This window comes from Halichoerus grypus, chromosome 2, assembly GCF_964656455.1.
Source record: "Halichoerus grypus chromosome 2, mHalGry1.hap1.1, whole genome shotgun sequence".
NCBI classification, from domain to species: domain Eukaryota; kingdom Metazoa; phylum Chordata; class Mammalia; order Carnivora; family Phocidae; genus Halichoerus; species Halichoerus grypus.
In genome coordinates this window covers 5,860,208-5,883,130 of record NC_135713.1, presented here as the reverse complement: position 1 = coordinate 5,883,130, position 22,923 = coordinate 5,860,208, and the positions used below count along the sequence as shown (strand labels likewise).

Sequence of the window (22,923 nt, the reverse complement as noted above, 5' to 3'; positions counted from 1 at the left end):
GCCAAACAGAATGGGAGTGAAGCTAATGAAGAAATATATGCAAAGTAGCTTCCATTTCAACAATTTCACTTCTGACTTCTGAGTACAGCATGACATTTCTCCCTGTTTCATTTCTGAAATGTGTTGGGAAAATTACAACCTAAGTGGTTACACCAGCATTAAACATTACCTTAGAATAAAGCTACACGAAAGCATGAAGGTGTTCACTCAACACGCATTTGAATATGAAATGATATAGTACAGACAATCCGAAAGCCACCTCTACAAAAATAAAGCCAAGCCCATGATTATGCTTTCTAACGAATCCTTCAGTAGGAACACTCGAAAAGGTGGACACAAAGGTCTTTTACGAAAGTAGAGGTCCTACAGGAAGGCATGCTGAGGCTGACTTTATACACGGGCTTTCTATTATTACCGTAACTATTGCAATCGGCTAACTTTGTCAGGAACAAGGTGTTCCCTTTCTTCTGATGTGTGTTTTATTCTGGTGGGTCCCAGAGTAGTAGGTGTGATTTCCTCTGGCTGAATGAACATATCCTTCCACCCATCCCACATGCAATCATACTCTTCCCTAAGTTTTGGCTGCCAACCGATTCCAGGTAAGCAAGTTTCTTGGTTTGTGATGTGTTGAGGTTTCGAGTGGGGTAGAGATGAAGTTGATTTTTATACTGCTTTTAGGGCCTGGCAAAGCAGAGCATTTGTCTGGGCACCACTGGTGTGTCCTGAGTGCTCCATGACAGGTGGAAGGCTTTCTCTATTTGGGGCACGCAAAGGGGCTCTAGACAGGGGCTAATGCAACATGCCAGCAGCGTATGTGAATTGTAATTCTAGCCCAGCCAAGATACTTGATTGTGTATCCACGCAATCACACACACCATATACACTTACATATACGCTCGTGTGATTCTTTCATAAGTCATGTAAATATTCTAAAATGACTGCTTGTAAGGAACAATCTAGAAAAGGCACATAGTTTTCAAAGCTGTGTAACATAATTTTGGAAGCAGGGAATTCAGGTGAAAACATTCATACTTTTCGCGAGTCAACTTCTGTGATAAAAGTCAAATAGTCTGGTTTCCGTAAGGATGGAAACTTTTTCATTAAGGCTTTTCATTTGGACCTACTGATGTGTTTGCTACAAGTTAAATTAACAAACACTCACTGAGTGTCTAATGGGCACCAGGCACCATACAGTCATCTATCTGCTGCCCTCTAGGAGTTCAGCCATGACACATGGACCTAAGGAGAATTCCAAGGCCAACGAATGTTGTCATTATGTCCAGGCCGTGAGATCTACCACCTTCTTTAATTTTCCCCTTGCATCTCCTGGACCATTTAGAACTATAACAGCAATTCACAGACTGAAGAAACATTCACAGATTTCACAAACTCATAGACTGAATGATATTTTGTCCCCTAAAGAATCTTTATTCCTCCCACTGCTGCCCTGAATTCAGATTCTAGTGCTCAAAACCTCTCTTCAACAACCTAGAACACAGGTGCGTCCACATTCCTGGACTGTGCAGGGGAAGAAATGCATTTTGAACAGAGTGAGTCACATAATACAACTCAGATTTTCCCACATGGCATTCCTATTGACCTTTAAAAAATATTTCTTACTGAACACATTTTGCTATGATTTTTCTGTGTTTATATCTCATGTTGTTTTTCAGTAATTTACCCGGAGAGTATTTCTTAGACAGGAATGAAAAATTTTCTAATTACCAAAAGCTATTATTAAGGACAACTGAGGTGAATTGAACCAATGTCTTCTAAAAGCATGGCTTTGTCATGGCAAGTATTACAGAGTTTATGGTGAAATTTGTGGAAAATATGACACGATTTTCAAATAATACGGTTTGAAATAAAAAAAATAATAATTTAAGATCATGAGGTACTCACTTTTGTGCATTAATTCCATCAATTGCTTGAATCATCCTTTCATTTAATTCTTCTTCAAATCTTTTCTTTTGGGACTTGGTTCTGTATGAAAAGGGAAACATTATGAGAGAGAATGTGACTAAGCCAAATATGAAGTCCATTTTTCTATGATGCCGAAACTCCTATTTCATTCAGCCCATTGGATCAAAATTGGGAAAGAAAGAAACGAGAGTCTAGGAGCAGACTTTTCTTTATTAACATCCAGCCACTCTGTGGATTGGGCGAAGTGACTAGAGTTGGTGACTGGCGTAGTAAAATGTTACCTTACAATTTAGTCACTGAGAGTGAAATGACACCAGACATTAAAAAGCAACACTGGAGATATATCCTTGGTGTTTGTGATAAAAGAACTTTCTGTCCTAAGAGATGCATTAGCCCTTGACTTGTTGCCTTCATAAACTTTATTTTACGATGGAACACACTGGCTTTGGAAACTCCCCTGCAAAAATTTGGTCTGGTTGAAAAAAACAGTTGTTCCTTGTTCATGTTTCCCTTGGTCAGTTTTCAAGAATTTGCAGAACGACAGTCTTCTCTGAGGCCTATCAAAGCTTCATTGTATGCATTTAAAGCTTCCTCAGTATTTGAAAGCGCTCTTCACAGGAAACCCCACATATATTTGCAGACACTCACTTGGTCTTAGAAGAAAATAATCTTCAGCCATATTAAAAGATGCCTTGTCAACAAATTAGGCCAAAAGAATGAGCTCCCCAAGGTTAATTTGACCATTCGCATGAGAATCATATAAAGGAGAAAATCAAAATAATCCCTATTTTTAAAAATTACACATCTGTTGCAGAGAGTAAAAGCACACAGGAGCCTCACGAAACTGAGTAGAGCACCTGCAAGTCACCTGGTCTAACGTGGAGCGAGCCCACGGCTTCTCTGGGCTCGGGGTGGTGGGGGATGGCAATTACTAATCGGACAGGCCTTCTACTCTGGGATGACAGTAACTGTTCTCATTTCAGAACCGCCCCTAGATAACAGACAAGAATAGCAATGTCACATCTATCTGTAATTAAATCTCCTGAGAGTATCATGAACGAGACAGACGGGCCTTCCTATCATCCCAACACCATTGGTGGGTTGTTGCCCTGAGCTCCTGCCTTCTTGAAACGAGCCCCGGGCATTCCCGGTTCAAAAGCACAATGATCTGAAGTGATCCACCTACCGATATGAGCAAACTGAATGAAGAAGTGTAAGCATGCCAAATTCTAAGCATGCTTACATTTGAAGAAGGAACATTCATTTTTCCCTTCTTTAAAAAAAAAAAGAAGTTAATTTAGCAATCATCTAGGATGGTTCATTCTCATTTAGAGGCGAGGAGGTACCTTCATGTTTTCTGTATTGGCCCTCTGCCTACACTTGAGTTTGTAGACTTCAATTGGTGGCTTTCTTTTTCACAAAGTCTTGCCAAATCTAAGAGCAGTGTAGGTCCCTGGAGGCTCACAGGAAGACGTCATCATTCCATGGTACGCCCGGGGCTAACCAGAGCATTGCCTCCAGGAATCTGTTTCAGGATTAGTTTACATAATGTCTACACAGCACGTAACGATGTAAAGGTGGGCACAGAGTAGCCCATACATGGGTATTACTACACATCCACTGTGCTTACTGATTATCTGGATAATAATTCTTAACACAGAGTTCCCTTGTCTCTGTCATTTTGTGATCTCTGCTATGGTGAATGACAGGACACCCAGGGAGCTGATAATCTACCACCGGGAGTTCTTAATTTGCCAGCTTGGGTTGTATTCCTCAGACGTCAGGTGTTTCTGGCTGTCCTGTCTGTTCCTGCCGCTGGGTTACCCTGATTTCCAATTTCCTTCCATCCTTCCTCCTGGGCCCCTTCCCCGACCTGTCCCGCTCCCACACCTGGTCTGCTGTATCTGAGGATGCGGGGAGGAGGTCGTGGGTTATCCCTGGTAATGTTCCGTACCAGGGCATGCTGGCTCAACGGCCAGGCTGAAGGCTCAGGGAGGCTTTATAACGCAGGCCACTGGCGGAAACCAGGACATGTGAAGACAGCCCCAGTGAGGCTGATTTGGAAGTGGTGCTCTCTCCACGAGGCCCTGGGGCCACCAGCGATCCAACCACTGCAGAGGAAAGTGGAATCGATGTGGGAGAGGCTCCCAGCAAGGCCGGCAGGACAGGAGAGCAGTTAGGGGTGCAGAGTTTGGGGTCACAAGGCCAGAGCACAAATCCGGGCCTCTCCTCTGCCAGCCGTGTGGCTTGGGCCTTCTCCTCACCCCTCGCGCCTCTGTGTCCTCCCTTCTAAAATGGTAACGGCATAGGGGCCCCTGGGTGGCTCAGTCGTTAAGCGTCTGCCTTCGGCTCAGGTCATGATCCCAGGGTCCTGGGATCGAGCCCCGCATCGGGCTCCCTGCTCGGCGGGAAGCCTGCTTCTCCCTCTACCACTACTCCTGCTTGTGTTCCCTCTCTCACTGTGTCTCTCTCAGTCAAATAAATAAATAAAATCTTTAAAAAAAAAAAATAAAATAAAATGGTAACGGCATAGGGTCTATGTTGGAGTGATGCTACAGGATGACATGAGATCTTCCGTATGCCTGGTACAGATCCAAAAGATGGCTTATTGTCATTGTCTTCCACACAGCACTCTTCCCGGAAGCCGCTGCCCACATCATATGGGCCCTCCACAAGGCATCCCCACGCTAATTTCAGTAAATAGTAAGGTCTAGTAAATAGACCCTTGAGGCAGAATCTCAGGGAGGACGAGATAGGTAACAGAAGAAATATGGAATATAAAATGAAAAGATGCCTATGAAATTTCCGTGGACAGTTGCTTACAGATCTGCTAATGTCTTATTGGCTTGAAGAATTTCACCTTCTTAAGTCATCTTATGGGGTCCATGATGTTCCTAAATTAATGTAAGTTCTCTTTAATGTGCCTCTTAATGCTTCAAAAGCCCAAGAACCCAATATCCTTATAACATAGCACTCTAAGTATTGTATCTCAATATTAAAATTTCAAATGTGATACAAAATACGAATTAGAGCTCATTAGAACAAGTGAAGTCCCATAGAAGATTCTGGAATAAGGTGCGCTATTTGCAAGGATATGGCAGGTAACAATCTAATCGTGTTTAATTATACTTGGATAGGATGCATTTTCTACAGAATAAACTCACTTCTCTGTGGGAAGAGAAAGGCTGACTTAAGTTTTGGGCTTTTCACTAATTGTCCTAATGACTTCAATAAGAAATACTTAACTCCCAAACCAATACTAACATAAAACTCTGAGCCCAAAAGCTAGAGGATCATGAAAAGGGGTTAGTGCCTACATTCTGTGGCTGATGGTGACAGGGGGCCTGTGGACACTGTGTGAAGCTTTTCTCTTTTTTTTTGAGCAGGTTGGCAGGCCTTCTTTTCACTATAGAAAGGCCGGACTTACCTTGCTTTTTTTATCTCTAGGATTCAACAGACACAAAAAATGTAATTTTAAGCAGCATACTACTTCTAAGAAAATCCAATTTTTTACTACATATTAATGTTAAGAAGAGTCATTTTTAGGAAAAACAATTTAAAGTTCTAATGTGCTTACCCAGTGCTGTTTTTCCTTTTCCCTCTTTTAAACTTAATAACATGACACTAATAATTATATTTTTAGAAGCTGAAAACAATCTAATTGGGCTTTTCACAAGCAGCTGCTCTTTTTAGAAGAAATGGCCTTCCAAGTTACTCTAATTGATGATAATCACTTTCAGTAATAAATACAGAAAAAAAAAGACAAGTCTTTAAAAATCAGAAAGTACAACAAATACCATACCTTAAGGTACGATTTTGAAAATTATGCTGACCCATTGGCACATCCTATTCAAAAAAAAAAAAACAAAAAAAAAGGTTGTTAGTTTCTAAACACATACATCAGAGACTGATGTTGCAGTGATAATCATGTATAACATTTTTTCTTTTAACATGGAAAGCATCATTTAGGTAACAATTACCCCGTGGAGAAGAGGAGCTTAATTATAAATGTGAAGAAGATGAAAACCACAGTTGATACTTAGAATGTTGGTGTCATCTATAAACTCCAGATGTTGGGAATATCAGGATTGTTGTCTGGAACTTTAAAACTGACATCCTGATACTTGCAGATACGATTTTAAATAAGGGCCTTGCAAGTAACTGTTAGTTACTGTAGACATCTTACAATCCTGTCTGGAATCAGACAAATATTAAAAAGTGCTTTAAAACACAAACATCACCACAAAATCTACAGTCAAGCATTATCCCTGAACTAGGCTGGTAAGAAACGGTGCCCTTGGTAAGGTATGTAAAATCACGACTCATTGATCAAAAAGAACAAACCAACACATGAGTGCTGGTAGCTTCTGAAAAAGGACAGAGACAGAGAAGCTGATCAGGGTTTATTAGTGGGGGACATGCTGTGAAATGTTCAACACACTTAAAAAAACCCCAGAAGATCCACTTTTATCCATTTGTGGTGGAAATTAAAATAAAAGTTGAAACAAAGCTGCTTCAAGTGGCTCCGAAGATACTTTCACCTCCAGTGTTAGATTAGGAATGTATTTAGCCCAGTGATTTTTTTTAAATTTTATTTTCTTATGATATGTTAGTCACCATACATTACATCATTAGTTTCTGATGTAGTGTTCCATGATTCATTGTTTGCGTATAACACCCAGTGCTCCATGCAGAACGTGCCCTCTTTAATACCCATCACCAGGCTAACCCATCCCCCCACCCCCCTCCCCTCCAGAAGCCTCAGTTTGTTTCTCAGAGTCCATAGTCTCTCATGGTTCGTCTCTCCCTCCGATTCCGCCCCCTTCATTTTTCCCTTCCTTCTCCTAATGTCCTCCATGCTATTCCTTATGTTCCACAAATAAGTGAAACCATATGATAACTGTCTTTCTCTGTGAAAGGGAAGGTATTTTTTTAAAAAATAACTAGACTTAGGGGCTCCTGTGTGGCTCAGTCGGTTAAGCGTCTGCCTTCGGCTCAGGTCATGATCCCAGGGTCCTGGGATTGAGCCCCACATCGGGCTCCCTGCTCAGCGAGGAGCCTGCTTCTCCCTCTCCCTCTGCCTGCCGCTCTGCCTACTTGTGCTGTCTCTCTCTCCTCTGTCAAATAAATAAATAAAATCTTTAAAGAAATAAAATAGAAAATAAATAAAAAATAAAAAAAATAACTAGACTCCGAGTCTTGTTACATAAAGTCTATGTGCTGCTGAAGCAAGCACGTATTACATAAAGCAAAATAATGCATTATTCACCAGCTCTATCCATGCTGAATCAGGAGTCAGTGCAGTTCTGCATGGGAGATTCAGTAAAAGAAATAACTTTTGGCAATGACACTGCTTGACGCTGGAATGTATTAATAAGAATGATGCTGGGGTCTTTCTCAAAGTGAGTACGGGACACAGCCGAGTAACAGTTGTATGGGCTTCTCGTACTAAACAAAGCCTTGGGATTTTCTTAAGATATCCTACACTGGGGGTGCCTGGGTGGCTCAGCTGGTGAAGCATCTGGTTACTTGTTTGCTGCTTATGGTCTCTCTCTTCCCAACAGATGGCAAACTGCTCTCGGACACGTCCTGGCAGGCTCCCTGGTCGACCAATGGATATGGTCTTCTGACAGATCACATTTACTTTTTAGTTCAGAAAAAACACCAGGGAAGTTGAGAGGAGAGATCTAACGAAGTCAAAACAAGACTGCGGATGGCATCACGGTGGGCTGCTGGGAGGCGGGGGCGCAGGGAGATTGGAAAAGTTCGCTTTCAGCTGACAACCTGATGGGTCTCCTCTCATCAGCTGATGAGGACTAGGTAACATTCCATTGTCTTTTTTGCCTCAACTGCATCCCTAGTACAATTAACACCATTATACATGAAATTTTACTCAGAGATCGTTTTAAAAATCTAACAATGCTATTGGGATTATTCTAAGTGCTTTGCCGTAGTTACTCTTCGTGCACCCTGTGGGTCTTTCTATTTTCTATCTGCGTTTCAGCCATCTTATTGTTGGAAGGAGCTCTGGCACCTGATGAGCTGTTGGAAGGTGGAGTGAGGTAAGTCAGGAGCTACACAACAGAATGTTCGCTGCCGCTGACAAGGCTTGAACACGCCCGCAGGGAAAAGACAGACCGGATGTGGCAATTCAACCTGCAAGGACATCACGCCTTCATTTGCTCTTTGATTATGATGACCAGGCTTTCTACTTCATGAGAGCAAACAAACAAAATGCCAGGACAAAAAAAAAAAAAGTTCAACTGTATTCAGTTGCTAATGACTGAATGAAATAACAAGTAAATCAAATGGTCCCGGGTTATAAAGTTATCACACAAAATCACTCTGGTTCGAACCCCTGGCGACCCGAGCCTGGCCCTCATTCACAGTGGACAGCTGTTTGCAAGGGGTCTCCCGGAGGAGAAGGGGACAGCTCGCTTCACTAGGACCAGCGGTATTTTGGCCCGAGATGCCGGCCCTTTGTGTTCGGGCAGCTTCGGAGGCGCCCGGCGCCGCGGGGCACAGGGGGAGCTCACCGTGGTGCTGATCTTGCCGTTCTCCGTGGTCATGCTGTCTCGGTGATGCAGGTGTGCAAAGGGCTTGGCCGCTCCCCAGGACTCCAGGTACCGGGTCATGCGCACGGACGCCCTCATCTTGGCTCCATCGAGGGTGTGGCGAGGCCTGAAGAGGTGAGGGCTCCTTCGTTCTCCCTTGGGGCGGGAAACAAAGCATTACCCCTGGCACACCAAAGGGGCCAAGCTTCTCCTGCCTGCTCCCTCGCCCTGACTCTGGGATTCCTCCCTTCGCCCCCTCGCTCTTCACGGCTTCTGCCCTCCCTCCTTCAGTGTGACTGGCGTCCAGTGTTACGAGCTCTTTGAACTGAGTGGTTTTTTTCCCAGAGAGCAAAAGACACCTGTAATTTAAACTTAGGAAAAACTAATAGCCATTTTAATGAGCATTTTTTACAAAGTAAATTCTTAAACAAGACAGGCTGCTCTGTTTCAAATCTTTCTTGACGACTGTGGTTTAAAGGGGCAGTTGCTAGAGATCAGGGCCGTCTTCTGATGCGAAATGGTCTTAGGAATCCGCGTTCGGGTGTTTTTGCCGGAACACAATGTTCTCTGTATACATTTTTTTTTTTTGGCCTCCTCCTTCCGCCTATAGCCCCGAGTTCTTCCTGACTGACACCGCCTGTCTCCAGATCAGCTGTCAGGTGAGCTGGTAGCGTGTCTCCAAAGGTGAACTTGGAGTTTCGGGGAGGCTACCGCCGGTGAGCATCCATGGCCTTGACCTCGTTGATTCTGCGAGACTGGTTTTGACAATTCAGAGGTGTTTCTTGCTGATAGACCGCACAGTTTACTGGCCGTGTGAGCTGGGGGGAAGTTACAGAAACCCTGGGAGCTTCAGATTCTTAATCTGTAAATAGCAGTGGCACTCATTTGGCAGGAATTTGAGAAGGGCTATGAGAGATGACAGCTAGAAGCCCTTGCTTGAGCCTGACATCTGGTATGAACAGAGTAAGAGACAGCTCCTAACTCTCTCGGTGGCCTGGCGCGTCTTCTAGGTAACGGAGGATTTTACTGCCTCAAAGTTAGCCATGTCTGCACAGTGACACTTAGTGGTTAATCGTTTAGAAATTTCTTCCTTTCCTTCTTCTATGTTCATCCTACTTCATCTCAAATTAGATTTTTATCATCTGAAGCCCTGAGCAAAACTTTTTGTCTTTATGTAATTTCCCAGTTGCCAGGGTGGGTACACGGAGGGACTTCCAGAAGCCTCGTGGACTAACACATACATTGACTAACACTTATAACCCATCATACAGACAGTAACCTTATCATAGGAGCAAGCAATTCACTGCAACTGTTCCTTTAATAAATATTTTAATTTATGATTATAAAACATGTGCCATAATCAAACTGCCATATGCATTTAAGGTCATTTTAGGGGCAAAGACCAGGAAAGCATTCAACGGATTCTTGACTAAAAACACTTATCTGTATCTGTAATTTGCCCCTTTCTATCTTCACCACAGAAGTCAAAGGGTAATTAGAGACTCTTTACAGTACTGACCTTGGGGTTGATTACAAAGTAGGTTTTCACCAGGTGCTGTTTTAAATATGGGTCTCTTATGTCACCGTCTCCTTCCTCCACTTTATAAGCGCCGTTCAAGTGTTCCAGGGTGACGGAAGAAATGTGAACACGTCTGAAATTCCATTTTAAAACCACAATCAAGATAGGTAAGGATAAACATGAAGGTTTTTCTTATTTACTTGTGATTTTAGAAATAATTTCTTCTCCCCCAAAGGAAGGAAAGGCTCTATGTCCTTGGTAAAATGGACTATAATACAGGTTTATATTTTATTAAACAGGGTTTTGGAAAGATGCTCGCAGAGGTCACAGGACACTAACATTTAGGGCCTCTCTGCACTCACCGAAACCCGCATGGTGGGTGTGGTGAATTATGGCAAATAAAACTCAACCATAAGGAAGTTCTGTTGTGTGAGTGAATTTTTTGAAACACGTGCCAAAGGCATTTTAGGGAGTGTGCTGATGTGTATAAAAGTACGGATTTTCTTTCTCAGTGCTTGCTTCCACGCTTTTCCAAATTATAGCATGTGCATCAAAATTCTCTTGTCTGAAATACGCTCTTCTAACTGGAGGGAGATGGTACCGTTTGCTCATTTCAATAGTACTGGCTTCAGAGGTCACCAGTAATAGAGAAATGCCACATCTGCCCTGCATGATAAAATGCCTTTCACCTAGGTCACTATTCACACATTTGCAAATAAATACAAGTAATTCAGGATCCAGTATCCACAGTCTTTGACCATGGGTCTTGGGGTGGTAGAATTGAGACTTGAGAGTTCGTGTTAATCTAATTAATGTAAGGGGCCGCTGGGCAGGAATCACAGGTGCTGAGAGGCGTCAGAAACCACCAGGTATCCTGCAGTCGGTTGTTAATCGCCAGGCATTTCTAACCGTGTCCACAGCTTGCAAAGAGAAATCCAGATGCGCCTTACCCAGGGACCCCTCCAGCTTCCATGTGATTGGCCAAGGTCACGTCATGGGACCACACGTCATACTGCCACTTCTGCAGACCGATCACCCCACAGAGGACGTTCCCAGAATGCACTCCCACGCGCATGTTGATATCCACTCCAGTGGCGTCCCTCACTTTCCTGAAGAGAAGGAGAGAAGCATCACCATCTGGAAACACCCTCTTCTTCCTTTGACTCTTGGCCAATTTTCAGGGCACTGTGTTACTCAGAATTTTTCAGACTTTTGGAAATAGGGTCACGATTCCCTCCTGTGGCAGAAGATGGCTGCTCTGGGCCAAGAGAAAGGCCTTTTCTTTCTGGTTGCTCCCAGACTAGACCAAGAGCTCCAAGGCCCTGGCTATGACGGCCACATCACGCCAGACTGTTGGAGCTGATGCAGCATTTCGGCTGTAGCTTTGGGTTTTCACCTATCACGTGCTGACACCTGCTCTGAATCCTCACACCAGAATTCATGAGACATGGCCTTGCACCGTCAGAAACAGTCTGAGATGCCATCTATGATTCTAGCACTTAGCACGATGCATGTCCCCAGTGAATATTTTCGCCTGATAAGAGACAATACGCCGTACTTGTGAGCCTAATGACTTCAGCCTGAATAGGGATTTCTCAAAAAAAACTAACCATGAGTTTAAAGCGTTTCATTGTGCACAGTCTTTACCAAAAACAACAACAAAACTCTTTAAAAAGTTTTAATCATGCATAAGGAAGGTATCATTAAAAAGAAACTAATTAAAAACAATAGTTTTAAAAATACTTTAGGACCCAATCAGTAACCCATTTACAGAGACAAATGAAGAACTTCTTTGAATGGAAAATGGAAAAGCTTATTTATTTCTCCCAACTAAATGTATTTATCAATGAAATATTACTGCAGAAGAAGTATGCAGGGAGGTCAGGAGAGAACTGCCCCAGAGCAAATGTGGAGGGAAGTGAAGACATTGATCACAACCCAGCAGGGCGGAGGTTACCAGGTGTGGGCCGCAGTAAATAAGCATCTCAAAATGCCACTGGCATGGATGTCATGCTTCAATGATACAGTGACATCACTTGAGCATGCTGGAAGTGATAAGAAATGACAAGAAGAAATGGATCCACAATGTAAAAAGAAATGCCCTCCTAGAAAAGGAATCTACAGAGCCGTTCCCTTCCCCCCCGCCCCTCTCCTCCCATCCCTTCCTCCTTCCCTATCATCCTGTTTTGCTTTTTCACAAAAAAATCACAACCTATTTGGTACCATGCAAGTCCTCCAGACCCTTCACTCCTGCCCACACGATGGGCAGAGCCTCAACATGACCCTGGAGGGCTGCGCCTTATCGCTCCGTCCTCTATCGGCTTATGGCTGCCTGGGCACCGTATGGTCCTCAGCTCTGGGCCTCTGCTCAAGATGGCTCTTCTCTGTGCTGCCCTCTGCCCTGAGCCTCCCTCTCATGACAGGGCACTGGCATCACGTGGCCAGTTGGCATTGGTTTTCCATCAGTGGCTGAGGCATGACCTCATCTGGGAAGGCACCTCATTCTGGTCCCTCCTTCTAGGTTGATGTGAGCACCCCTCCTTGGTGCTCCAGCCTCCCTGAGTGTACTCAGCTTTCCCTGCTTGTGTCCACACCTGCCCTCAGAGAGTCAGCCCCATGAAGACACATGCCTATATATCCATCAGGGGTTTGGTACAACATGGACACTTGGAGAAGTTTCCTAATTGACACAGGTCATTTCCGAAGGATTTTACTGTGCTTCTGTCTTTGGGAGATAATGATCCTGAAAAATTTGCCATCAAACCTGTAATTGTTCTCAAGATTTTGTTACTGAACCACATCCAACCACATGACATTTCTGTTGACCAAGTATGGTCAGGAGAAAATCAAGAGGGAAAGAAGGGTGGATGACATACTCCATAGCTGGCCATTTTGACAGAACTGACTGGTGAATGATTTGACTTTTTTAAAAAGATTTTTAAGTTCAATTTAATTAACATATACTGTATTATTAGTTTCAGAGGTAGAGTTCAGTGATTCATCAGTTGCATACAACATCCAATGTCCATTACATCACATGCCCTCCTGAATGCCCATCACCCAGTTACCCCATGCCCCCACCTCCCCTCCAGCAACCCTCAGTTTGTTTTCTAGAGTTAAGATTCTCTTATGGTTTGCCTCCCTCTCTGTTCCTATCTTATTTTATTTTTCTTTCCCTTCCCCTATGTTCATGTTTTGTTTCTTAAATTCCAATTATGAGTGAAATCATATGGTATTTGTCTTTCTCTGACTTATTGTGCTTCACATAATACCCTCTTTAAAACCATCTCCATGTCCCTTGTGTCTTTTTTAGAAAAATGGGTTGATCAAGGGTTCAGATGAATTGACTGACCACGTTTTAATGCGTTTGGATGCAACCTGTGTGATCTATAGAAAAATATCGAAATAGTTGCTTAAAGCTTGTGACAATAGAAGACAATCTCCCCAGTTTAAGAGGAACCCTAATCACTTACAAAGTCAGGGCTCTGCATATTACCTCCTCGATTAAGAACAGTTTACATTTTCATGACAGGGAAAAAAAAATCTCTCTAAGCATTGGGAATATTCCAAACCACCACTGACGTACTCTGTGTCAGTCTTTTAGCTAACAGATAATGAGGTGCTGAACACGTGTGGGGGTCCAAACCCAGAGGAAAAGTACAGCCAAGTGTTCCCAGATCCTAGGAAAAACCTGAGGTAATCTGGAGAAATTCCAAGTGTACTCTTTCTCTCCACTACCTTAAAAAATTAGAATTCTCATATTCATCCTCATTTTATGGTTTCAACACATGTGAGTGGAAATACTTGCCCTGTATGTTAGAAGAACAAAGAATCCCTGACATTTGCTGAGATGCCCTCTCTGTTCCTCCCCATTCTGGAAGTACAAGAAAACAACCTAATACTGATCACTTTGTCAAATGCAGAGGAGCCGAACACGTGATTTAGAAGAGAGAGAGAAGGTGGACACCCTTGGTCAATGAGTGCAGAGCACAGAGACATACCACCATTGCCTGATTTGATAAGTTTAGTTACAAGCAAGAGTCCTTGAAAGTTTCCTCAAATCCTCTAACGTTGCTGAGATTCCGGACACAGGAGATATTACCTCTGCATCCATCACAGATGGATAAATAAAACGTGGCATCCATATACAATGGGATTAATTACTCCACCATTAAAAGGAATCAAGTGCTGACACATTCCACAATGTGGATGAGCCTTGAAAACATTACACTATGTGAAATAAGCCAAACACTAACCAAAAAATATTGTGTGATTCCACACATATGACGCATCTAGAAGAGGCAAATTCGCAGAGACCGAAAGTGGAAAAGGGGTTGCCGGGGGCTGGGAAGAGAAGGCAATGGAGAGTTATTGCTTAATGGGTATGGAGTTTCTGTCTGGGATGATGACAAGGTGCTGGAAGTGGACAGTGGTGCAGGTTGTGCACAGTTTAAATGTACTTAATGCCACTGAATTGTATATGTAAAAATGTTAGGGGGCAATATTTATGTATTATTTTACCATGATAAAAAAATATAACAGAAAAAAATATTACTGATGAGCTGGTGATGTGCCAGTGGGCAGAATGTAAGTATTCTTTCTCCTAAAGGCTCTTCAACGTGCTGTAATAACATAAACAGAACTGGGAAGCAGTTGACCCAAAAGCAGAAATCAAACTTCAGTAATCCGATATATTATTGATGTGCATAATAAGTACATTAAAAAAGCCCTTTCTCCCACCAGAACCCCTTTCATCCCATGCTGGAAACCCACACCAAGAGTGCCTCCGGGGGCAGGTAATACATTTGAGAAAACCTATTAGTTTTACTGATTAAATTCACTTACACCGTCTGGACCCAGAGTGGGAAATAGTTAATTACTTCTGAAACAAAGTAAAAATATTTTTCATGTCCGAGAAGACAAATGAGTTACTTTGGGGAAGAAGCAGGGGGACAAGGTGATTTGCACACAATGTATTTCATGTGGGAAGCGGAGACCACACTGACTAACCTTCCCATCTCTGCTCTTTCTTCAATTCCACTTAATTCACTTGCCTCCCAAGCTGATCTGTCCACAGTGGTCTGTGGTCACCACTGCCGACCTAGAGGCCCTGGACCACTGAGATCTCCCACACTTACTGGAGGCAGTGTGGGCTTCGCTGTTTATCCCTGGACAGCCCTGGGAAAGCCACCCACAAATCTTTTTAGTTCACTTCACCGTGTGACCCACATACACGGTGGCTAAGCCAGTGACAGCTGGGCTCGCTGCCTTCCCACTGAGAGCCCCATTTACTCTACCACTGAGACAAGGAAACAGGGCACCAACCACATAATTCCTGTCCTGTTTAGACCGAAAATGTGTGCAGGATAGGGTAAAATCACTTGACTAAAATAGGCAATCAAAAACCCCAATACACTAAAATCTTTCAGTCATATAATCAACCAACAAGAGCTTTTACCATTTATAAGAATATTCTGGCTTCTACCACGGGCATTACTGAAGAACTACATTATGGCACTGGTAACAAAAATTAATTTTGTACTTTACACTTTTATCTAGTACTCATCAACTGTAACATTATTCGACATAAGTATAGCTTCTCCAGAATTATGATAAAAGAAACTATAAATACAATACAGAAAACATACTCTACGTATACAAACTGAAACTAAATTTATAGAGCTGAGAATTTTTGACGAGATGCAGTAATTTTGGAATTTCATATGAATTGCAATCTGGTGGTGAAAACTACCTTCTCCCTGACAACTTGAGTGTAGCCATATTGTTTGTCAGAAATTGTTTGTATGGAAGTGTTGAATCGCTAAATTGTACATCTGAAACTAATATACTGCATGTTAACTAATTGGAATTTAAGTAAAAACTTAAAAAAAAAAAAAAAGAAAGTGTTAGATGGTAAAAGCACAGACCTTTTTCCTTAAGACTAGAGAAGATATTTAAATGAAAAAAAAAATCACTTTGGAAATAACCCAAACTTCTCCTTGCCCGAAGATTTCTACCTCGGTGTTGCTGTAATCCAAGGCTAGTCATAACAATACAAAACACTTCCAGAAGTCTTACTTTGGACTGAGTTACTCACATGCCAATAGCTGGGTCTCTGCACACTTCTATTTAAAGGCTCAATAATGTTTTTAATCCCAGTAGACAGAAACACAGAAACAGTTCTGAGTGAGTATTAGAACTTGAGATTCTTAAGCAGTTAAAAAGGATCCTACTAAGCCTTACACTTACTTTATGGCTTCACACATGTCCAGCCCCATTTTCACACAATTCTTGGCATGGTTTGGGAGAGATATAGGGAGTCCGGACACACAGTAGTAGCAGTCTCCCAAAATTTTTATTCTCATGCATTCATTCTCCTGGAAGAAGAAATCACAGCATTCAGTTACACTCAGCACTCATACAGTGGTTTAGATTTTCTGAATATCATCAAATGCTAGTTCTACTGATAGCATCGCAGTGACCTAGGGTTTGTGGGGACAGAAATGAGCCCTGGTTGGGCTTCCCTTCATGACCCAACAAGAATGAACCACCCTCACCCATACGCCTAATTTGCCAAAGCAGGAAGAATCAGGAAAAGCGGAAGGAAAGGAAAGCAGAGAGAATGTTCTGGAATGATTTACTCTTAACAGTAGCAGAGTAGTATAATGACAGGATCATTCTCTCCAGCCCAAATATCCCAAGCACTGATGGCGAAATGAGATCTGCCATGCAGAGCAGAATCTTCCAGGACAGTGAATGACGATCAGAACTTGACTGGAATTAGAATTGTATGTCATCCCCTACTATGCTCCTAGTTTTCTTCATTTATTTTAAAGCTGAGGCAGATTCTTACCTGAGAACATAGCTTCTGAAAAACATCTCCATAATACAATAAGCCACCATTCAACATTGCCAAGTGATTTAAAACTTAATTCTGACCTTAGGTTAAACTGTTTTAATATGAAGTGGGACTCATTATTTTTCTTGGCTGGGTTGTTTTTATATTATGATATCGAGATTAGCTTCATTCATATGCATTAATCCTACACGCACTTCTAACTTTTCTAGTTACTTTATAGACTCGTCACTAAGGAAAAAAAAAGAAAAGGAAAAAAGGCAAAAGACAAAGAATCAAAAAAACACGAAGATGTGCCAAACACAGATCTTATCGTTCTTAACACTAATGCAGGCTTATACATAAACTGAACAAATCTGAAATAATAAAATGAACATAAGATTTTTCTTTTTTCTTTTTTTGAAGATTTTATTTATTTATTTGACAGAGAGAGACACAGTGAGAGGGGGAACACAAGAAGGGGGAGTGGGAGAGGGAGAAGCCGGCTTCCCGCTGAGCAAGGAGCCTGATGCGGGGCTCGATCCCAGGACCCTGGGATCATGACCTGAGCCGAAGGCAGACGCTTAACGACTGAGCCACCCAGGCGCCCCGAACATAAGATTTTCTTGTTCTTAAGTGCGTGTTAGGTTTGTTGAAGATCTTGCATATTTCATTCCCTGTGTGATAGAGAGTGCACAAGCTGGGGCACTTTTTCACACTTATTTATGGTGCCACAGACGATTTGCTTAGTAATTCCTAATTAAAAATCTCGTAAGTAAAAAGGCAAACAATTACATACTAATAGGGCTTCCATCCCATACTTCCTAAATAGATATTCTGAATCTAGAACACACTAAGATTAACAAAAGTGAATTCTTGGCAAACTTATCAAAGATCAGGTGACCATATACATATATGCATGGGTTTATTTCTGGGCCCTTGGTTCTGTTCCATTGGTCTGTGTGTCTGTTTTTAATGCCAGTCTCATACTGTTTTGATTCTGTAGCTTCGTAATTCATTTTGAAATCAGGGAGTGTGATGCCCCCAGCTTTGTTCTTGCTTAAAACTGCTTTGGCTATTTGGGGTGTCCTGTGGTTCTGTATGAATTTTAGATTGTCTTTTCTGTTTCTGGAAAAGATGCCATGGAGATTTTGATAGGAATTGCATTGACTGTGTAGATGCTTTGGGTATTACGGACATTTTAGCAATATTAGTTCTTCCAACTCATGAACATGGGATGTCTTTCTATTTATTTGTGTCTTTTTAGATTTCTTTCATCCATGCTTTACAGTTTTCTGAGTACAAGTCATCCATCTACTTGGTTAAGTTTATTCCTAAGTATTTTATTCTTTTTCATGATAATGTAAATAGGATTGTTTTCTTGATTTCCTTCTCAGATACTTCACTACTACTAGTATAAAGAAATGCAACTGGTTTTTGTACATTGATTTTGTATCCTGCAACTTTACTGAATTCATCTATTAGTTCTTTTTTTTTAAGACTTATTTATTTGAGAGAGAGAGAGAGTGTGTGTGTGCACATGAGTGGAGAGAGGAGCAGTGGGAGGGAGAAGGAGAGAAGCAGACTCCCAGCTGAGTGCCAAGCCAGACACAGGGCTCGATCTCACAGCCCTGACATTGTGACCTGAGCTGAAATCGGAATCGACACCCAACTAACTGAGTCATCCAGGCACCCCAGCCCTGTCTATTACTTCTAATAGATTTTGTGTACATTTTAGGGTTTTCTTCACACAAGGTCATGTAATCTGCAAACAGAGATAATTTTACTTCTTTTCTGATTTGGATGGCTTTTATTTCTTTTGCTTGCCTAACTGTTCTGGCTAGGACTTCCAGGATTATGTTGAACAGAAGTGGTGGGGGCAGGCATCCTTGCTGTGTTCCCAATCTTAGGGACAAAGCTGTCAGTTTTCCTCCATCAAATATAATGTTAGCTATGGGCTTTTCACATATGGCTTTATTTTGTCGAGGTAAGTTTCTTCTGTAAGTTATCAGTTAAGAGTTTTTATCATGGAAGGGTGTTTAATTTCACCAAATGCTTTCTCTGCATCTACTGATCATGTAATTTCTACCCTTCATTCTGCTAATGTGGTCTATCATGTTGAGTGACCTGTGTGTTGAACCATCCTTGCATCCTAGAAATAAATCCCAGACGGTCATTATGTACGGTCCTTTAAATGTGCTGTCGAACTTGGTTTGCTAAGTGAAATTAGCCTGACTTTATTCAGGACATCCAGAGGATAGATACTGCATGATCTCACTTAGATGGGGAATCTAGAATAGTAAAATTCACAGAAGCAGAGTACACTGGTGGTTGCTGGGCCTGAGGGGAGGGGAAAATGGGGGGTATGGGCCAGAGGGCACACAGTTTCAGTTATGTAAGATGAGTAAGTCCTAGAGTTCTACTGCGTAACACTGTCTATAGTTAATCCTGTACTGTATACTTCAGAATGTGCTAAAAAGACAGAGCTGATGTCAAGTGTTTTAGTCACATCATCATCATCATCATTAATAATAAATAAAGAGGGCAAGAGGGACACTTGTATGTGGTGGATATGTTTATTGCATAGATTGTGGTGATGGCTTCCCAGGTGTATGCTTATCCTCAAGCTCATTACATTTTATATATTAAATATGTACAGTTTTTCATATGTCAATTATACCTCAATAAACTGGTTTAAAAGATTAAAAAATAAGTGAATGCTTTTGGGTTCCTTAGCTTGGTTATGTGCTTTATGTAGAATTTACTCAATTGGCTGAGTTATCTTTTTGCTTATGATGCTGTCCACCTCCCTGTTATTTAAACCTGAGGCATAAACTAGTTCCCAAAACATGCTCCCTCTGTGACCAGCAATGGATGGACCAAGCCATCCTAGGCTATAATATGATACTGCCTGGACATTCTGTTGTTCAAACCATCAGAGAGGAACAGAAGGTCACACTAAGTATTTCTGTTATGAGCAATGGATTTTGTCTTCCCCAAATTCATATACTGAAGTCCTAACACCTGGTGGGCCTAACACCAGTATGAACTTGACCTCATTGCAGGTATAATTAGTTAAGATGAGGTCATGCAGGAGTAGGGTGGGTCACCAATCCCATATGACTGGTGTCTTCATAAAAAGGGGACATTCAGACACTGAGACTTGCACAGAGGGAGAAGGCCACGTTAATATTGGAGCTATGCTGTCACCCGCCAAGATTGGGATGTTTCCTCCTAATGTGACAAAAATGACCTTTTATTAATTCAAACTTTTAAGACATTATTTAAGTTTAAATCATCTTTTTCTAAAAATGAGTACCCAAAAAACTCAACCTCTTCCTTTGGTTTGGTAAAAAAAAGAAAGCAGTGCTATACTCTAAGTGCTTTTTTAAAAATCCCCCAATGAGATCCATCCTGGTCAGGCAGGCAGCCGAAGGCACCTCCTGGGGAGCCTGACCCAGGAGTGACCCTGTGAACATCATTCATTCCTAAGAGGCTTGCCTGGAATGTTCTGTATGGTTTAAAAGTGAGATGAATCTTGCAGGGAACTAAATTTGGAACCAACTCTCTCTTCCATATATAAATAATTCATTTTAATAAGCATAATGAAGTATTTTTTGTTGGAAATAATTCAAAGAAAGAATGAGGCTGACCGGTAATGCTTTATGAGGTGGAAGTAAAGGGCTGGCAAGGGAGGAAATAATTTTTATCACTATTCCCACCAGCAACCCTCATGGTTCCAGTAAATATGCAAGTTCTAGTATGGTTTTAGATCGCCTATCACCATTTCCTCTCCATGAGCATAGGAACGGCAAATACGGAACTTAACGTTTCTGTTTAAGAGGCAAAAGGGTCAATGGATACCAATGAGACAAGAGTTAGTAAAGGGCTTGGGTGGGAAACATGCATCCTACTTTAGGGGTTCTCCCAGGGTGCTGAATACATGAATAGTTACAACTGGATGACAGGCAATCATGTTTCCAACTCCTGACACGGAAATGCCTAGAAAGAGGAACTTAGAACAGCACCGTGCAGAGGGATGTGCATCTTAAACTCACCATCTTAAGTGTATTTACTGTATGTGCGCTGAGCTCTCTATAAGCAGGAATGTTAAAAATAGATGCAAACCTGAGCTAATTATACGCTGCAACATTTCTCAACCCCGAGAAATGAGGCTCATCACAGCCCCATGGCAAATAAACCCTACAAATCTATAAACACCAGTCCTAAATGGTGCTCTATGAAAAAACAAAGACTTGATAAGGGACGGGAGAAAAAGGAAGCCACGATTTTATAAATCCTCAAAGAAGAAGGGACTCTACTACTCACCTTTGCGATTTGGTCGAACTTTCCAAAGAGCTCGTTCAGCATGTGGACCAGTTCTCCTGGAGAGCAGTCACTGGCCAGCCGGGTGAAGCCAACAATGTCGGCGTAGAGGATACTGTGCGGACAAGGGAGCAGCGTTTGCAAGCTCGTATTTGTTAAGAAGTAATGATACCTTTTTCCCTTAAAAGACTATATTGTTTTTTACATTTATATTAGTATTTTACAAGAAAAATGTCATCCCCCGGGTAGGAAATACATAAACATTTTGCCAAACTTTCCCATTAAATATGTTTTGTGTTTGATGCCGAATTTTTATAATTAAAATGGGAGAAGAAAAAATCACATGATGCACTCTGTCCATTCTAGTCCATTCTAACTGATCACCTTTATTCCCTCACGGCCAGCCCGTCCCTCCCTCCCTGGCTGATGTGGTATTTGTCCTGAGAGTTCACTATGCTGGCATAACTCAGATATCAATGGACTATGCTTCTGTCTGCACTGTTACATGCATTTACATTATAAGAATTCCTAAAGTACTGGAAGCCAAATAATAAAAGCAAATTCTATTTTTACTGATTCGAAGAAAGAATAACAACCTTCTTAAAAGAAAGAGTACTTAACAAAAGGTTCTGAATGACTTATTCCTTGCCAGGATGAAGCAGACATGGTGCATCTCCCTCAAGCTTGGAGTGTAGTTGGGGGGATGCATTAAACAAATAAGGAAGGACACTAGCAATGTCCAATCACAGTGATAATAAGTGCGTATGTGTGTGTGTGTGGGGGGGGAATTAGCTGGTGACAAGTCTGGAAAAGCTTCCCTCCATGGGATGTACATGCTAGTGGGATGGACGTCAGATTTCTCCCAGTTCCATCTGTGTTTCGTTAACCTTCAAGGGCCAGCATAGGGAAACACAGCACCAGGATGTGCTTTATCACTTTTCCATACAACAACATGCTTCTGATTTGTATAAAGGCCTCACAAAGATGCCTGAAATTCCTGCCAGCAGTTGGAGATTCAGATAATATGGTTTAAGATATACCCTGAAACAAAACTGACTGCCGCTTCATACCCCTTAGGATGGCCATTATCAACAGGTGTCGTCAAGGGTGCGAAGAAACTGGAACACTTGCGCATTGCTGGTGGGAATGGAAAATGGTGCAGCCACTCTAGGAAACAGTATGGTGGTTCTTCAACAAATGAAACAGGATGAGCAGATGGCCCACCAAGTCCCCTGCTGGGAATACATCCCAAAGAACTGGAGGCAGGGACTCGAACCGGTATTTGTACACCCATGTCCATGGCACCATTATTCACGATAATCAAAAGGTAGAAACAACCCAAATGTCCACTAAGGGATGGATAAAGAAATAGGGTATATAACTACAATGAAATATTACTCAGTCTTTAAAAGAAATGGAATTCACCTGAAACAAAAAATACATTATATGTTAATAAAAATAATTAAAAAAATAAAAGAAATAGAATTCTGACAAATGATACAATATGGATGAACCTTGAAGACATGATGCTGAGTGAAATGAGCCAGACATAAGAGGACAAATACTGTATGGTTCCACTTACATGGGATACCTAGAGTAGTCAAACCCTAGAGACAGGAACTAGAAGGGTGGGTGCCAGAGGTGGGAGTGGGGGAAGGAAGCTGCTGCCGAATGGGTACTGAGCTCCCAGTCTGGGATGAAGAGAAAGTTCTGGGGACGGATGGTGGTGATGGTTGCAGAACAATGGGAAGGTGCTTGACGCCACT

At 42.0% G+C, this 22,923-nt stretch overlaps 1 protein-coding gene and 1 long non-coding RNA gene across 3 annotated transcripts in view; one reads left to right on the top strand and one right to left on the bottom strand.

The window, feature by feature from the left end:
• Positions 1 to 22,923, bottom strand: part of ADCY2 (adenylate cyclase 2) — a 397,031-nt gene that overhangs the window by 93,582 nt on the left and 280,526 nt on the right. For both annotated transcript variants that reach the window (XM_078066548.1, XM_036104287.2), the window contains exons 6-12: positions 21,161 to 21,272; positions 16,246 to 16,373; positions 10,947 to 11,105; positions 9,997 to 10,129; positions 8,460 to 8,633; positions 5,726 to 5,769; positions 1,903 to 1,983 (exon numbers count right to left, since the gene is read on the bottom strand). In XM_078066548.1, coding sequence (XP_077922674.1) covers positions 1,903 to 1,983; positions 5,726 to 5,769; positions 8,460 to 8,633; positions 9,997 to 10,129; positions 10,947 to 11,105; positions 16,246 to 16,373; positions 21,161 to 21,272 — 831 coding nt within the window. The remainder of the gene's footprint in view (positions 1 to 1,902; positions 1,984 to 5,725; positions 5,770 to 8,459; positions 8,634 to 9,996; positions 10,130 to 10,946; positions 11,106 to 16,245; positions 16,374 to 21,160; positions 21,273 to 22,923) is intronic.
• Positions 6,944 to 8,256, top strand: LOC144381059 (uncharacterized). Its single transcript, XR_013445476.1, has 3 exons — positions 6,944 to 7,325; positions 7,488 to 7,743; positions 7,928 to 8,256. It is a non-coding gene; the product is annotated as an uncharacterized LOC144381059 (long non-coding RNA).